The sequence below is a fragment of the Oryza glaberrima genome, chromosome 11 (assembly GCF_000147395.1).
Source record: "Oryza glaberrima chromosome 11, OglaRS2, whole genome shotgun sequence".
Classification (NCBI taxonomy): domain Eukaryota; kingdom Viridiplantae; phylum Streptophyta; class Magnoliopsida; order Poales; family Poaceae; genus Oryza; species Oryza glaberrima.
The window spans coordinates 19836913-19852702 of NC_068336.1; the positions used below are offsets into that span (position 1 = coordinate 19836913).

At 40.4% G+C, this 15790-nt stretch overlaps 3 protein-coding genes across 3 annotated transcripts; all 3 read left to right on the forward strand.

Moving 5' to 3' along the window:
- The first annotated feature begins 4355 nt into the window (after positions 1–4355).
- LOC127755778 (receptor-like protein EIX2) lies at positions 4356–5075 on the forward strand. Its single transcript, XM_052281428.1, has one exon. The coding sequence runs from the start codon at positions 4356–4358 to the stop codon at positions 5073–5075; it is 720 nt and encodes a 239-aa protein (XP_052137388.1).
- Positions 5076–5453: 378 nt separating this feature from the next.
- On the forward strand, positions 5454–7576 carry LOC127755779 (LRR receptor-like serine/threonine-protein kinase SIK1). The gene is made up of 4 exons (XM_052281429.1): positions 5454–5480; positions 5570–5652; positions 5707–5960; positions 6285–7576. The coding sequence occupies exons 1-4, from the start codon at positions 5454–5456 to the stop codon at positions 7574–7576; spliced, it is 1656 nt and encodes a 551-aa protein (XP_052137389.1).
- A 4160-nt stretch (positions 7577–11736) lies between these two features.
- Positions 11737–14648, forward strand: LOC127755780 (receptor-like protein EIX1). Its single transcript, XM_052281431.1, has 2 exons — positions 11737–12201; positions 13651–14648. Exons 1-2 carry the CDS (start codon positions 11737–11739, stop codon positions 14539–14541), a joined length of 1356 nt encoding a protein of 451 aa, XP_052137391.1. The 3' UTR covers positions 14542–14648.
- The last annotated feature ends 1142 nt before the right edge of the window (positions 14649–15790 follow it).

The window sequence follows — 15790 nt, forward strand, 5'->3', positions numbered from 1 at the left end:
CTCCTAATTCAGCACATAACTTATGATTTTGCTCAATTGGTGTAGAGGCAGGTCGGCAACCGAGCATACCTGTGTCACAAAGTAGATCCAATACATACTTTCGTTGTGAAAGAACTATCCCTCTAGGGGATCTTGCAATCTCAATGCCCAAAAAATATTTGAGCTGACCAAGATCTTTGACTTCAAATTCTTTGCTTATATTCTCTTTTAACTGAGCTATTTCTTGAGTGTCATCTCCTGTAATAATTATGTCATCCACATATACAGCCAGGATGGCAATCTTCTTTCCACGGTGACGATAAAACAATGTATGGTCTCCATTGCACTGTTTGTAGCCCATGCCACACATTGCACGTCTAAATCTATCAAACCAAGCCCTTGGTGACTGCTTAAGGCCATACAAGGATTTCTTCAATCTCAATACCTTTCCTTTAGTTTGAGAGGTGGAAAAAACCCGGTGGAATCTCCATATAAACTTCCTCTTGAAGATCTCCATGCAAAAATGCATTCTTAACATCTAGTTGGTATAGTGACCAATCAAAGTTAGCTGCACATGATATCAAGGTTCTCACTGTGCTCATCTTTGCAACAGGTGCAAAGGTTTCATCATAATCGATTCCATATGTTTGACTGTACCCTTTTGCCACAAGCCTTGCCTTGTACCTTTCTACTTTCCCAAGTGGATCTTGTTTTACAGCATACACCCACTTGCAACTAACCACCTTCTTACCTGTTGGAAAAGGTACAAGCTCCCAGGTCTTGTTCTTCTCAAGTGCTGACATCTCCTCCATCATTGCCTCATGCCACTTTGGATCATTCTTCGCTTCTCTCCAATCCTTTGGGATTACTATGGATTGTAATGATGCAATAAAAGCCCTATAGGCAGGAGATAAAGATGAATATGACACATAATTAGCTATGTCATTCCCATTTTCCTCCTCAACCTCCTCAAAGCCATATCTTATAGGGGGCTTTCCTGCTGTGCTTCTTATCCCTTTCCTATTAGCAATAGGCAAGTTAGATTCCTCTCCTGATATTTCACTCTCCTCTCCCCCTGTCTCGGTATTCTCTTGTATAGGATCTGACTGATAAGAAGATTGATCATTTATTTCATCAATGACTAGAGGTTGTTGATGTTGTTCCACCATCTCATTCCTATCAATTGTTAGAGGTTGTTCTACCTGTTGTGTCTCCAAGGACCTTGGCTTTCTCCTTGTGTAAACCTGTAGATTTTCTTCTTCATGTGGTTTCCTCCAATTCTGCTCATGTGGGAGTTTGCCCATAGGGCATGGGATTGACCCAATAATAACCTTCGTCCTCTTTGATTCATCCCCTTCTTCCATTCCTAGTGATTCATTCACCCCTTCATACCTATCTTCACTCATGATTGGATTGTCAAGATCAGAAAACAAATAACTCAAATCTGTCATTTCTCCATAGAAAGGAATAGACTCTCTGAAGGTGACATCCATACTTACAAATGTTCGCCTCTCAGATGGACTCCAACATTTGTATCCTTTCTGACCAGATGAGTAACCTATAAATATGCACTTGATAGCTCTGGGATCCAATTTTCCCACAGAAGGTCTATAATCTCGAACAAAGCATACGCATCCAAACACCTTTGGTGGAACAATAAATTCATTACATCCAAATACCATCTCATATGGAGCCTTCATCCCAAGTATTCTTGATGGTGTACGATTGATAAGATATGTAGCTGTCATGACCGCCTCACTCCAGAGGAACTTTGGTACATTCATAGTATACATGAGTGAACGTGCCACCTCCAAGATATGGCGATTCTTTCTTTCAGCCACCCCATTCTGCGGTGGTGTGTCAGGACAAGAAGTTTGATGTCGTATCCCTTCTATCGAAAGGAAACTACCAAATTCGTTGTTCACATACTCTTTCCCATTATCAGTTCTGATAATTTTGACACATGTGTTGAATTGGTTTCTAACAAATGCGTAGAAGTCCTTGAAGCATTTTAGTACTTCATTTTTATGTTTCATAAGATATATCCAGGTCATTCGGGAGTAACAATCAATAAAAGTCACAAAGTACTTCATTCCACTCACCGAGACAATAGGGGAAGTCCACACATCAGAGTGGATTAACATAAAGGGTGATATGCTCCGAAGTCCTCTGCTTATATATGTAGCTCTTGTATGCTTTCCATATTCACATGCATCACATACTAGTTTGCTTCTGTCCACCTTACTCATCTCATCAGGATATATCTTCCTCATAGTTTCAAAACACATATGGCCCAATCGACAATGCTGGAGAATCAATCTAGCTTCCTCTTCACTTGTACCAACTGCCAATGCACTACATAGTGCTTTATTTGTTCCGCTTTTATCTAAGTACCACAATCCGTTCTGCCTAATGCCAATCCCAAGCTTCCTTCCTGTTCTTCTCTCTTCTATTAGACAATTTTCTCGATCAAGAGTAACCCGACAATCCATATGGTCAACCAAAGAACTTATTGATACCAAATTAACTGGAAAGGAGGGAGCATATAACACTGATGATAATGTAATGGATGGAGTGCACTGTACTCTTCCCACACCTTTGATAGGCTGTGAAGTACCATCGGCGGTCTGAACAGTTTCTTTATATGTGGGTGGATATGGAGTAAATGACACAAACTCACTTGGCATACCTGTTACATGTCTAGATGCTCCAGAGTCTAATATCCAGGTTGAGTGAGGTACCTGCATCTGCATGCGATGTGCGAGGTTGACAAGGTTGCCAAGAACTGTTGTTTTCTCCCTCTCTTTCCGTATTCTTTCCCTTATTTCTTGTATTTCTACAGCCATTTTCTCAAGCAGTTGTTCAATTCCTTGACTTCCCTCCATTCTTTTTTTTTTTACAAACTCACTCTATTCTAACACCTTGAAGACAACGTCCCCTGGTTTTCTTTCCTCCTGATCAGGGAACTCGACACAGCAGCACCCCTCTCCCTCTCTGTGACTGCCGAGGCTTGGACTGTGTTCTCGCACACACGAATTTTGGTTGGTTGCCTGCCAATCTGAAGCACTAACTTCACATTCACCTTGCACAACCTGTTGCCTTACTTCTTGACAATAATTAATTTCCAACACCACAGCCGCTTCTTCCCTTCTAGATGAAGCTAGCTACAGCTTTCCTCACCTGCTATTGCTCTCTGCACCTGTAATCTTCAGCACACACGACACCACCAACAGATCCAGCAGCAATACTCCCTTCTTTTTCTTCCTTTCTCAACCACACACAGCAGTACAATACTCACAAGCTCACCTCCTTGCCGCAGCACACACAAGCCACACCAATAGCACAACCGGCAAACAATTCCTCTGCTCGCTCAACAGCAACAGCAACAACACACTTACCAAATTTGTGTTCCCCTTTTCCTTTCAGCAGCAACAGCACACTACCAAATCCTCAGCTCGATCTTCTCTGCCTCAGCAACAGAACAGCAATAGCAGCTCACCAAATCCTCACACCAGCACCAGTAGTGCCGTCCTCACAACCAGCAGCTCCCTCCGCGCGCGGCCGCCGTTGGCTCTGCCTGCCGCCGTCGACGCCGCTGCGTCCTCGCCGGGAGCTCCAGCACCAGCGTTTCCCTCCTCACCTGGAGCTCCACGCGCTCCTGCGCCGCGTACACGCGCAGCTCTGCCAGCGCAGCTCCCTCAGCACCTCTCTGCACGCCTCGACAAGCTCCGGCGAGGCTAGGGTTTAGCCGTCGCCCGTCGCCAGCCACCAGCCGGTTGGCTCTGATACCATGAAGTTTGGGGAATTTTTCTCTAGAAGCTTCACTACTTTTTTTATTTCTGTAACTCTGCTATATACATGTACATATGAGTAGTATATGGGCCTCATGGGCCAACACATACATAACTCAACATCTGCCATCAAACCTTGGAGCTCCAAACCTTGTTGTACTGAATCTCTACTCCAATAAAATTAGTGGACATATTCCACGATATTTGTGCGAGTTGGGAACTTTGGATGTCTTAGACCTAGGCAATAATCTTTTGGAGGGAGAACTTCCCCCATGTCTTGAGATGGGAGTAGGAAGCCTAGAATTTCTTCGCTTAAGTAACAATAGCTTCTCTGGCAACTTCCCATCTTTTTTGCGCAATTGCACATGCATACATTTCATCGATCTATCATGGAACAAATTATCGGGAACGCTGCCTACATGGATTGGGGACTTAGGCAATTTACTAATTTTACGATTGAGCCATAATATATTCTCTGGGGATATTCCAACAAGCATCACGCTACTTTCAGAGCTTCATCATTTAGATCTTTCGGGCAACAATATTTCAGGTGCCATACCTAATAATTTGTCGAAAATAATAGCAATGACAGGAAAACGTTATGATCTAAATTATGAAATTCCTGCAGCAATGGGAGCTAATTATACTTCCCCCGTGGCCACAAAAGGACAAGAACGTCAATACAATGAGAGAAACGTGGAAGTTGTGAACATTGACTTATCTTCAAATTTCTTGACTGGTCGAATTCCTGAAGACATAGTTTCTCTAAGAGGATTAGTAAATCTGAATCTATCAAGGAATCACTTGAGTGGGAAAATTCCATATGGGATTGGGGCCATGAGATCGTTGGCATCACTTGACCTCTCGGACAACAAGCTTTATGGCGATATCCCGCCAAGCCTATCCACTTTAACATTTTTAAGTTATTTAAACTTGTCATATAACAATCTCACAGGAAGTATACCATCAGGGTCACAACTTGAGACCATCTACAATCAACACCCTGACATATACAATGGCAACAGTGGTCTCTGCGGGCCGCCGCTTCAAAAGAATTGTTCCAGTAATAATGTACCAAAGCAAGGTCATATGGAAAGAACTGGACAAGGTTTCCACATAGAACCGTTCTTCTTTGGACTTGTAATGGGACTCATAGTTGGTTTATGGTTGGTTTTCTGTACACTATTGTTCAAGAAATCATGGAGGGTTGCCTACTTCCGCTTCTTCGATAAGATGTACGATAAAGCATACGTGCTTGTGGTCGTTGGTTGGGCAAGGCTGACCAGAAAGACTGCAACAATTTGAGGTTACTACCAAGAAGCTGATGTGGTTATAACATCTTGCACGGCGCATGGCATTTCTTTTCTGAATGAGATACTATAAGTATTATTTCAGTTTGTATCTCTACGAGAGGGGAGAAAACGAAGAATTCTAAGATGCCGATGTCTTTATTATGTTTTGCAGAGAGATGTCAACCATTGGTCTTCTTCGAACACATGAGCCTTTGTAGCATTTGTAAATTGCTTTCCTAATTTTTCCCACTGTAACATGTTCCACAAGCATGGTTAAAATCTTGAGTACTTGCCTACATAAGACTTATATAGTTAACTTATATATGTTGTCATCTTTTGGGGGAAATTATCAAGTTGGACAGCCAATGATTAATAGTAGCTTTAGCTGCTGATGGAGAAAGGGATTTCAAAGATTCAGGCACTTTTTGCTAATTTCAAATACTTCAACATTTCACATGTATGCCCATAGATTTATTAATTAGCTTCCTTTTGGGAGATATTAATTAGCTTCCTCAGCTCGGAAACCTTTCAAATCTCAAACACCTTGACCTCGGTTTCATATCGAATATGTGCACAACAGATATCTCATGGTTAACCCGTCTGCATAAGCTGGAGTACATTGACATGAGCTTTATAAATCTCAGCACAATAACTGATTGGCCTCTTGTGGTAAACATGATTCCATCCCTTAAGGTTCTCAGCCTTTACAATTGCTCACTATCAAGCGCAAACCAGACACTCACACACATAAACCTCACAAAACTTGAGCACCTTGGTCTATCAAGGAACTACTTTGGCCATCCAATTGCTTCAAGTTGGTTTTGGAAAGTAAGAACCTTAAAGGAACTTGGTCTTAGTGAAACCTATCTTCATGGTCCATTTCCTGATGCACTAGGGGGAATGACATCCCTCCAACAGCTAGATTTTACCAATAATGGTAATGCAGCCACAATGACAATAGACTTGAAAAATCTTTGCGAGTTGGCAGCACTACGGCTTGATGGGAGTCTATCGTCTGGGAACATAACAGAGTTTGTGGAAAAGTTACCGCGATGTTCTTCTAGTCCATTGAATATATTGAGTTTGCAAGGCAATAACATGACTGGAATGCTGCCGGATGTGATGGGGCATATAAACAACTTATCCATCCTTGATCTTTCTAACAACAGCATTAGTGGATCTATACCAAGGGGGATACAAAATCTGACTCAGCTGATTTCACTTACTCTTAGTTCTAACCAACTCACTGGACACATACCAGTGCTACCAACAAGCCTCACAAATTTGGACGTCGCCATGAACTTCTTGTCAGGAAATTTGCCGTCACAATTTGGCGCTCCATTTCTTAGAGTAATTATCCTATCGTACAATCGCATTACGGGTCAAATTCCGGGATCTATTTGCATGTTGCAAAACATTTTTATGTTGGATTTATCAAATAATTTTCTTCAGGGAGAACTTCCCCGCTGTTTTACGATGCCAAACTTATTTTTCTTACTCCTAAGTAACAACAGATTTTCTGGAGAGTTTCCATTATGCATCCAATACACATGGTCATTGGCTTTCATAGATCTTTCACGGAACAAGTTCTATGGAGCATTACCTGTGTGGATTGGAGACTTGGAGAATTTGCGATTTCTTCAGCTAAGTCACAACATGTTCCATGGAAATATTCCAGTAAATATAGCAAATCTTGGCAGTCTTCAATACTTGAATTTAGCAGCAAATAACATATCAGGATCAATTCCTCGGACTTTGGTAAACTTAAAAGCAATGACACTTAAACATCCGACGAGAATTGATGTTGGTTGGTACGAATCTTTAACGTATTATGTCCTACTCACAGATATTCTGTCGCTAGTGATGAAACATCAAGAACTTAACTATCATGCAGAAGGAAGTTTTGTTCTGGTGGGCATTGAGTTGTCACAAAACCAATTAACCGGTGGAATTCCAGATCAAGTAACTTGTCTCGATCGATTGGTGAATTTAAATTTATCATCGAATCACTTGAAAGGGAAAATTCCAGACAATGTCGGGGACATGAACTCAGTAGAATCACTTGATTTCTCAAGAAACAATCTTTCTGGCGAAATCCCACAGAGCTTGTCTGACTTGACATATTTAAGCTCCTTGGACTTGTCACATAACAATTTTGTTGGAAGAATACCACGGGGAAGTCAACTTGACACCCTATATGCAAACAACCCATCCATGTATGATGGCAACTATGGTCTATGTGGACCACCTCTTCAAAGGAATTGTTCAAGCGTTAAAGCACCAAAGCATGGGAAACAAAACATAAGTGTGGAGGGTACTGAGGCAGTGATGTTCTTTTATTTTGGGCTTGTGTCAGGGCTTGTGATTGGTCTCTGGATGGTGTTCTGCGCCATACTGTTCAAGAGATCATGGAGAGTTACTTATTTCCACCAAGCCGACAAGTTATACGACAAAGCATATGTTTTTGCACTTGTTACTTGGGCCAGGTTAACTAGACAGGCAACTGCAAATTAAGTACGCCAAATCATAATGCTCGTTCCGCTGCCTACAACTGATAGGTTTACTGGTATGAATGAATAAATGAAGGTGGAGAGGCACTCAAAATAAAATGTCATTCTGTATACTTTTGTTTCCTGTGTTAGTGGTGTGACAGTCAATGTTGTCTGATAGTTGATTAATTTTCTGCCCACCACTAGCCATATGTAATGTACTCCACCATGTTATAATTTGTATCATCAGTTGTGGATGAGCTTGGTTAGTTCTTTGTCAGATTCATTGTGTTTGTGTTAATCGTTCTTACTTTCAGAGATTCCCTGAACTGTAAGGGGATTCTCAGCCATAGTAGTTTATACCCGGGATCAATATTTTCAGAGAAAGCACCCCCACTCACCAAAATTTATCTCAATCATGATTTGGGTCCGGTTCATTCACCCATTCTTCAATTTAGCTGTCTAGTATCATCTCATTGCTTTACTGCACGCATATGCATATAATAGATTAATCTTACCGGAAACTAATTTTGTTTTCTTGAACTGACCAATCTCACCACAAAAGCAGAGCAAAACAGAGGACAAAACAGGGGATAAGAGGAAAGGAGGGGAGGTAACACCAGTTTGCTCCAAGAGGACAAGGCTTCTTCAGTTCTTCGCCGTCGCCGCCTGCATGCAGGAGCGGATTTGATCCCGCTCCGCATCCGGGGTAGGGTGGCGGCGCCATGCGCTCCACGATTCTCCTCGCCGAATCGAAGGCAACCACGCGGGAAGAGATGAGTTCCTCCTAAGTCAACACCGCGAGCGCCGCCGCCACCGCCGTTGCCCCCTCCTTCCCTCCTTCCCTTTTCTCCGTAACGGTAATAGGAGTATGAGATAAACCAAGGGCCTATATAAAAAAATCTCAATCTTTGCGCGGCTTCACAGCTGTTTTTACCTTGCATCTTTTTATTAAGTGACGATTTCAGAGCTGTTTTTAGCGCTCGATTAAGCTTCCTGTCTTGTAAAGTCAAACTGTATAGAATGTTTAAATTGGTGGGAGCAATAATGTAACAGCAAAATTGAATGGAGTAGTTATTATGTTAGTGCTCGTTGTTGCTGTACTGCTGATGTATATATAATGATTTTTATGTTGTTGCAAATATTAAACTTATGTGGAAAGATTGTTTTTCACTTTAGTTATCATTTTTTTTAAAATTCTGCTATAGAATTTTACTATATGTAGCAGAAATCTTACCCCAACATCTTAGTTGCGAACACAAAAGCTTTATATGAACACACCATGCACATCAACGAACAAATTTTTACTAAACCTTTAGAAAAAAATGTACATGTACTTCAATAGTACTATACTTGTGTGTAAATTCTTAACCTTAATTAAATTCACTCTATTTTAGCCGTAATAAAAGAGATAAAAAATTCTGACAGTTTTAAGACCTCTTAATTTGTTAGAATTTTGTCGTTTTGGTTAAATTAATTATAAGATCAGACGTTATCCTTATCCATCCATAAACGTAATCCATAGATGTAACACAATTTTTTCTTGAATTATTGGTAGAATTTTGTTAGCTGGTAAAAATACTTGTGTGTATAGGATATATTTCTTCCAAGTTGCAATCACTTGTGTCATTCCGACTGCCAAGGAGTACTGCCTATCTCCTAGAACATGTCTTACTGCTACCCCATCTTAAAATATAATTAATTTTTAAAGTGGACATGAGTACTAAGAAAATATGCAAAAATAATTAATTGGAGGAGGTTGTGATGGTGATTTATAGAGACTGACTGTGACTGTCAAAAGATGATAGTATAGATAGTAATTTGAAGCGACTCGATCAACTGCAAAACAAGCAACATGCCCACGGAACTCGCCGTTGATCTGGTGGTCTATACTAATCACGAGCATAAAGTGGCAGTGTAGGTGGATGATATCTGGACTTCGAGAGTGGATATATATTTATCTTCTTTTTAATTATTTATATTAAATACATGAAACTATTATGTAAAGTTTGTCTCTCAAAGTTCTTCTCTAACTCTTAGCCTACCAGCACCAGTACGTGTGGTATTTAAATTCACACATACACATGATATGAAATGCAACTATAGCTAGACTAACGAGATTTTCTCCTACTCACTCCGTTTCAGATTATAAGATATTTTGATTTTTGTCAAAGTCAAACTATTTTAATTTTAATCAAGTTTAAAAAAAGTAGTAATATTTTCAACCCAAGACAAATTTAATATGAAAATATATTTAATTATTGATTTAATGAAACTAATTTAGTATTATAAACTTTAACCGTCTTATAACAAATGGACAGCTTGAATATGTACACGCCGTTTATTAATTACTTGTGTTTGTTCTTTGATGTGCTTATCTTTTTAGTTATTGTAAATATTAAAACTTAATCGGTCCCTCCTTTAATTTATTTATTTACGACGTTGGCTAGTTCAGAACAACATATATAAATGGAGGGAGGAGTATATCATATATTATGCTTATTATATGGATTAAATTAAGGATGGAAAAAGTTAAAAATGTCTTACTATATAGAATATCTCAATTGTACAAAATTTTGGAAATAAATATAGTATGCAACATATATATTAAAACCAAGCAGTTTGCAAAACACCGAACTATATAGAAGTTACTACCTTCATTTTATATTATAAGTCATTTTTGTCTTTTTCTTTTCAAATTTCTTAAGTTTTGACCAACTTTATAGAAAAATATAGTAATATTTTAAACGTAAAACAAAAAAACTATCAAAATATGTTTAATATTAGATCTAATAAAACTAATTTTATACCATAAATATTACTGTTTATTTCTATTAACTTGGTTATTCAACTTTCAAAAATTTCGACTTTAAAAATTATTATCCACCATCGCTACGGGGGAAGCCTTTTTATCCCGGTTTGCAACTCCCTTTACTCCTGAGTAGTAAATCGGGACCCCGAATCCGAGACTAAATTAAATAGGTATCTTTAGTCCCAGTTAAAATAACAGGACTAAAGATCCATTTTTAGCCCCGGTTGGTAACCTAAAAATGGTAACGCCATGTAGCGCTACCAACTATTAAAGTTTTTTTTTCCGTTGTTTTGTGTTTTGAGCACCAACGACGTCACCCCCCAAATCCCCACAAGTCATCCACAGCAAAATCATCTACAAATTCATAGGCCAATCCACAAATCATTCACAAAATCATCCACAAATCTAAAAAAATCTACAGATCATTCACAAAATCTTAAAAAAAACCATAGCCGTGCGCCTCCGGACGGCCGTTGCCGACACTGCCCCCAACACCGCTGCAGCCGCCGCCTCCCCTCCCATATCTAGTGGAGGGGAGGCCGCCAACCGCCGCTGCCGGGCCGCCGCCGCCTCGTGCAATGCCTTCCACTGGGCCGCCGTCGCCTCATTTCCCGCCTCCCGCCGGAGAGGGGAAGGGGAGAAGGGAATGAGAAGGGAAGGGGATGAGGAGAGGAGATGGGAGGGAGGCGTGCATATGGAGTGAGGAAGAGGAGACGTGGAGTTTGCGCGGTTTAGTTCCAGAGATAAGATGAGGAGCTGAGGCCGGCGCGTGGCTGCCGTGCCAATCGAGGAGATAAGGATCGGGGATGCGCGAGATTTTTTTTTTCCCGGTTGGTATAAACAACCGGGACTAAAGATAGTGAGGTCCCTGACGATTTTGGAACCGGGACTAAAAGTGATATTTACTAAAGATAAAAAAATCAGTTAGGCTTTTTAACCGGGAAAAAAAATGTTTAGTCCTGTTTCAAACCGGTACTAATGTGGTTTTTGGTTAACCCAGTAAAGATGGTTTCTCCAGTAGTGGATAATGCTCGGCATTGATTCTCATCAAGCCCCTTCGGCTTTTAATACACAATTGATTAATGGAGCCATCTATTAACATCAGCTGATCCTGTAGGAGGGGAGAAGGCCAGCCAAACCACCGACGACTTGACCTAGCTTCTACACTGAAAGTCTGAAACGCTTATTAATGCCGAGCAACAACACATGCTTGCATCAAAGCCCCAGTAGCTAAGCTAACAGTAGTGTGAAGTAACATCACAGTATCGCACAGACACAGCAGCTAATCACTTGGCCGGCCGACCATGAGTACGGCCATTATCATCGTCTCCACCACCACCTCCTCCTCCTCCTTCTTCTTCTTCCTCCTCCTCATGATCACTACCGGCGGCGGCTGCAAACCGCGGGAGAGAGACGCTCTGCTGGCGTTCAAGGAAGGCATCGTCAAGGATCCTGCAGGCCTCCTCTCCTCCTGGCAAAGAGGAGGCCACTATGATGATGATGATGATCAGCTGCTGGAAGAGGATTGTTGCCAATGGAGAGGCGTCCGGTGCAGCAACCTCACCGGCCATGTCGTCAAGCTCAACCTCCGAAACGATTACGCCGACGTTGGAACAGGTCTGGTTGGCGAGATAGGCCATTCTCTGATCTCGCTGGAGCATCTCAGGTACCTTGATCTCAGCATGAACAACCTGGCAGGTCCAACTGGACATGTCCCTGAGTTCTTGGGCTCATTCAGAAGCTTGAGATATCTGAATCTATCTGGTATAGTGTTCTCCGGCATGGTGCCACCTCAGCTCGGTAATCTTTCAAATCTGAAATTTCTCGACTTCTCCGGGATGTTGCCCTCCAGCATGGCTCCATTTCTGTACATTAGTGATGCTTCATGGTTAGCACACTTGTCCAATTTGCAATATCTGAACCTTAACGGGGTAAACCTTAGCACAGTACTCGATTGGCCTCATGTTCTGAATATGATCCCTTCTCTGAAGTTCCTTAGCCTTTCTTCTTGCTCACTTCAGAGTGCAAATCAGTATCCCACACAGATTAACCTCAGGCAACTTGAGATACTTGATCTTTCCAACAATTATGAACTTAGTGACCAAGCTGAATCTAGTTGGATTTGGAGCTTGACATCCCTCAAGTATCTCAATCTTAGTTCTACTAGTTTGTATGGTGAGATCCCACAAGCACTAGGAAACATGCTGTCCCTCCAAGTTCTTGATTTCTCGTACAACGGCGAGGAGGATAGCACGGGCATGAGTGTTTCGAAGAAAGGTAACATGTGCATCATGAAGGCAAACTTGAAGAATCTGTGCAATTTGGAAGTTCTTGACCTTGATTATAGACTGGCATATGGAGAGATTTCAGAAATATTTGAGAGTTTACCACAGTGTTCACCCAACAAACTGAAGGAACTTCATTTGGCTAATAACAATTTGACTGGGAATTTACCAAAATTGGTAGGGAGGCTAACAAGCTTAGTCACTCTTGACCTCTTTAATAATAACATCACTGGACAAGTGCCTTCTGAGATAGGTATGCTCACAAATTTGACAAACTTGTACCTCCATTACAATTGCCTGGATGGTGTCATCACAGAGGAGCACTTTGCCAATCTAACGAGCTTGAAGTCGATATATTTGTGTTATAATTACTTGGAGATTGTAGTAGATCCTGAATGGTTACCTCCCTTCAGATTAGAGAAGGCATACTTTGCATCTACTTCGATGGGTCCCTCATTTCCCTCATGGCTTCAATCACAAGTCGATATTCTTGAACTTGCTATGAGCGATGCTGGAATAAATGATACATTTCCAGACTGGTTCTCTACAACATTTTCGAAGGCCACGTTTTTGGAGATGTCGCAGAATCAAATTGCTGGAGGCTTGCCAACAAATATGGAAAACATGTCATTGGAAAAATTATATTTGGACTGCAACCACATAGCTGATCGAATTCCTCGGATGCCGAGAAACCTTATGCTACTAGATATATCATATAACCTTATCAGTGGTGATGTTCCACAGTCTATTTGTGAATTGCAGAAATTAAATGGCCTTGACTTGTCCAACAATCTACTCGAGGGCGAGTTCCCTCAAGGTTCTCTAATGAGCAGGGTATCATTTTTTCGTGCAAGTAACAATTGTTTTTCTGGCAACTTCCCATCTTTTTTACAGGGTTGGACAGAGTTAAGTTTCCTTGATCTGTCATGGAATAAATTCTCTGGGACTTTGCCTACATGGATTGGAAACTTTAACAAGCTAGAATTTCTGCAGCTTAAGCACAATATGTTCTCTGGAAGTATTCCTGACAGCATCACCAACCTTGGAAAGCTTTCTCATTTGGATCTAGCCAGCAATGGTTTATCAGGTCCCCTGCCTCAGCATTTGTCAAATTTAACAGGAATGATGATAAACCATGATACCACAAAATATGAAGAGAGACTATCTGGATGTGACTACAAATCTTTTGTGAACATGAAGGGACAGGAACTACAATACAACCAAGAAAAAGTAACAGTTGTGACAATTGACTTGTCTTCAAATTTTTTGACTGGTGTAATTCCTGAAGGCATAGTTTCTCTTGACGGAATTATAAATTTGAATTTGTCATGGAACAATTTGAATGGAAAAATTCCATACATGATTGGGGCCATCAAGTCATTGGAATCACTCGACCTCTCGAAGAACAATCTCTATGGTGAAATCCCACAAAGCCTATCTGATTTAACATATTTAAGTTATTTGAACCTATCTTATAACAATCTTACTGGAAGAGTACCATCAGGGACACAACTTTGTAGCCTCTATGACCAAAACCATCATCTGTATGACGGCAATGATGGTCTTTGTGGGCCACCTCTCCAAAAAAGTTGTTATAAGTATGATGCCTCAAAGCAAGGTTACCAGATCAGAAGCAAACAAGGTTTTCACATAGGGTCATTTTCCATTGGAGTTACAGTGGGATTTATGGCAGGCCTATGGGTGGTTTTCTATATTCTTTTGTTCAAGAAATCCTGGAGGATTGCTTACTTTTGCTTCTTGGACAATATGTATGATGAGGTTTATGTGAAGGTGATTGTTGTCTGGGCAAAGTTGACAGGAAGAACAGATGAAAGATTGCGAATGTCGCAGGTCGCATGGTCATCCATCGACTCTGACGAATACTATGAATAGACGAAGACAAAGAAGCTGGAGCAGGTCTACAACACTCTTAGTTGGGTTGTATATTTTGTCATAGATGGAACTTATTAGAACAAGTATCCTAAATGCATATGATGCATTGATCCACATTGATGTATATATTATTGTATCTGTTTGTACTAGAAGAGTTGTGTAGTGTCTCAGAAATGACCCTTCATACTGAACTCAGTTTAGCTCTGTTCTGAATTTTGTCAAACAGCTACAGTAACCTAACGAGGGATGAAAACAAAATAGGTATATTCATCAGCTTTTCTGAGCTAAAGCTACAGGTTTTGCGGTGCAAACTTCATCAGCTTTTCTGGGCTTATATTCTCCCTTAATTAATGTGCAAAATAAGCAAACTAAGTACATGCAAGAAGTAACTAGTATGTTGGTTTATCGCAACTTCGTCAGGCCTATGAGTTTTAGCAACTAAGTACATGCGAACATGCTACTAAATCGGAGCGAAATAAATTTAGTACATACAAGATCAGAACTCGAGTTGTCATAGTGCAGCCGTTCACTTTCCCCAGTAGTACTGACAAACTTTGACCTCAATAAGAACAATAGAATACCTAGATTCATGGTCCAAAAAAGATCTTCTATTTTCGTGACAAATCTAAAACAGATTAATGTGTCATGTAGAGATAGAAAACTGCAGCAATGTGACTAGTACGTTGGTTTGTTGCAAACGTAAACTCAAATAGTTTCCTAGGCTAAGTTCTGATCTGAAGACACCAATTTTGCAAAGTAGATAAACTACGTTTACTTACTTTGCAATGTCTCTGATGTAACCATTCTTATTGAAAGGTCTGGTTCATGGTTCGTTGACGCAAAGACTATGTTCGATCAAATTTAGATTACGCAATTTGCAAAGATTGATAGCTTGATTTGAAGAGACAAAAAGGAAAAGCAAATGTATTTAGGCATAAATATCATGACCTAACCAACATTAGTCACACGTACCCACACCAACATCCACATATATTTACGAACCAATTTTTATTAAATAAGTCATTTGCAAAGCCAATTGTTCATCACGAAATATTAATCATGATAATGATTTCAATGGAATTAATATGTCAAAACTTGTTTCTAAATTAAATTCTTTTAGTTCGCCGATGAAACTGGGAGATGTTTGTTATTAAGCTTCTAGCTAGTTACTCTATCCAGTTTCATAATTCCTTACGTTTTAGACAATGGCATGGTCTCCAAAATATATCTTTGACCTTGGTTTTTTTAT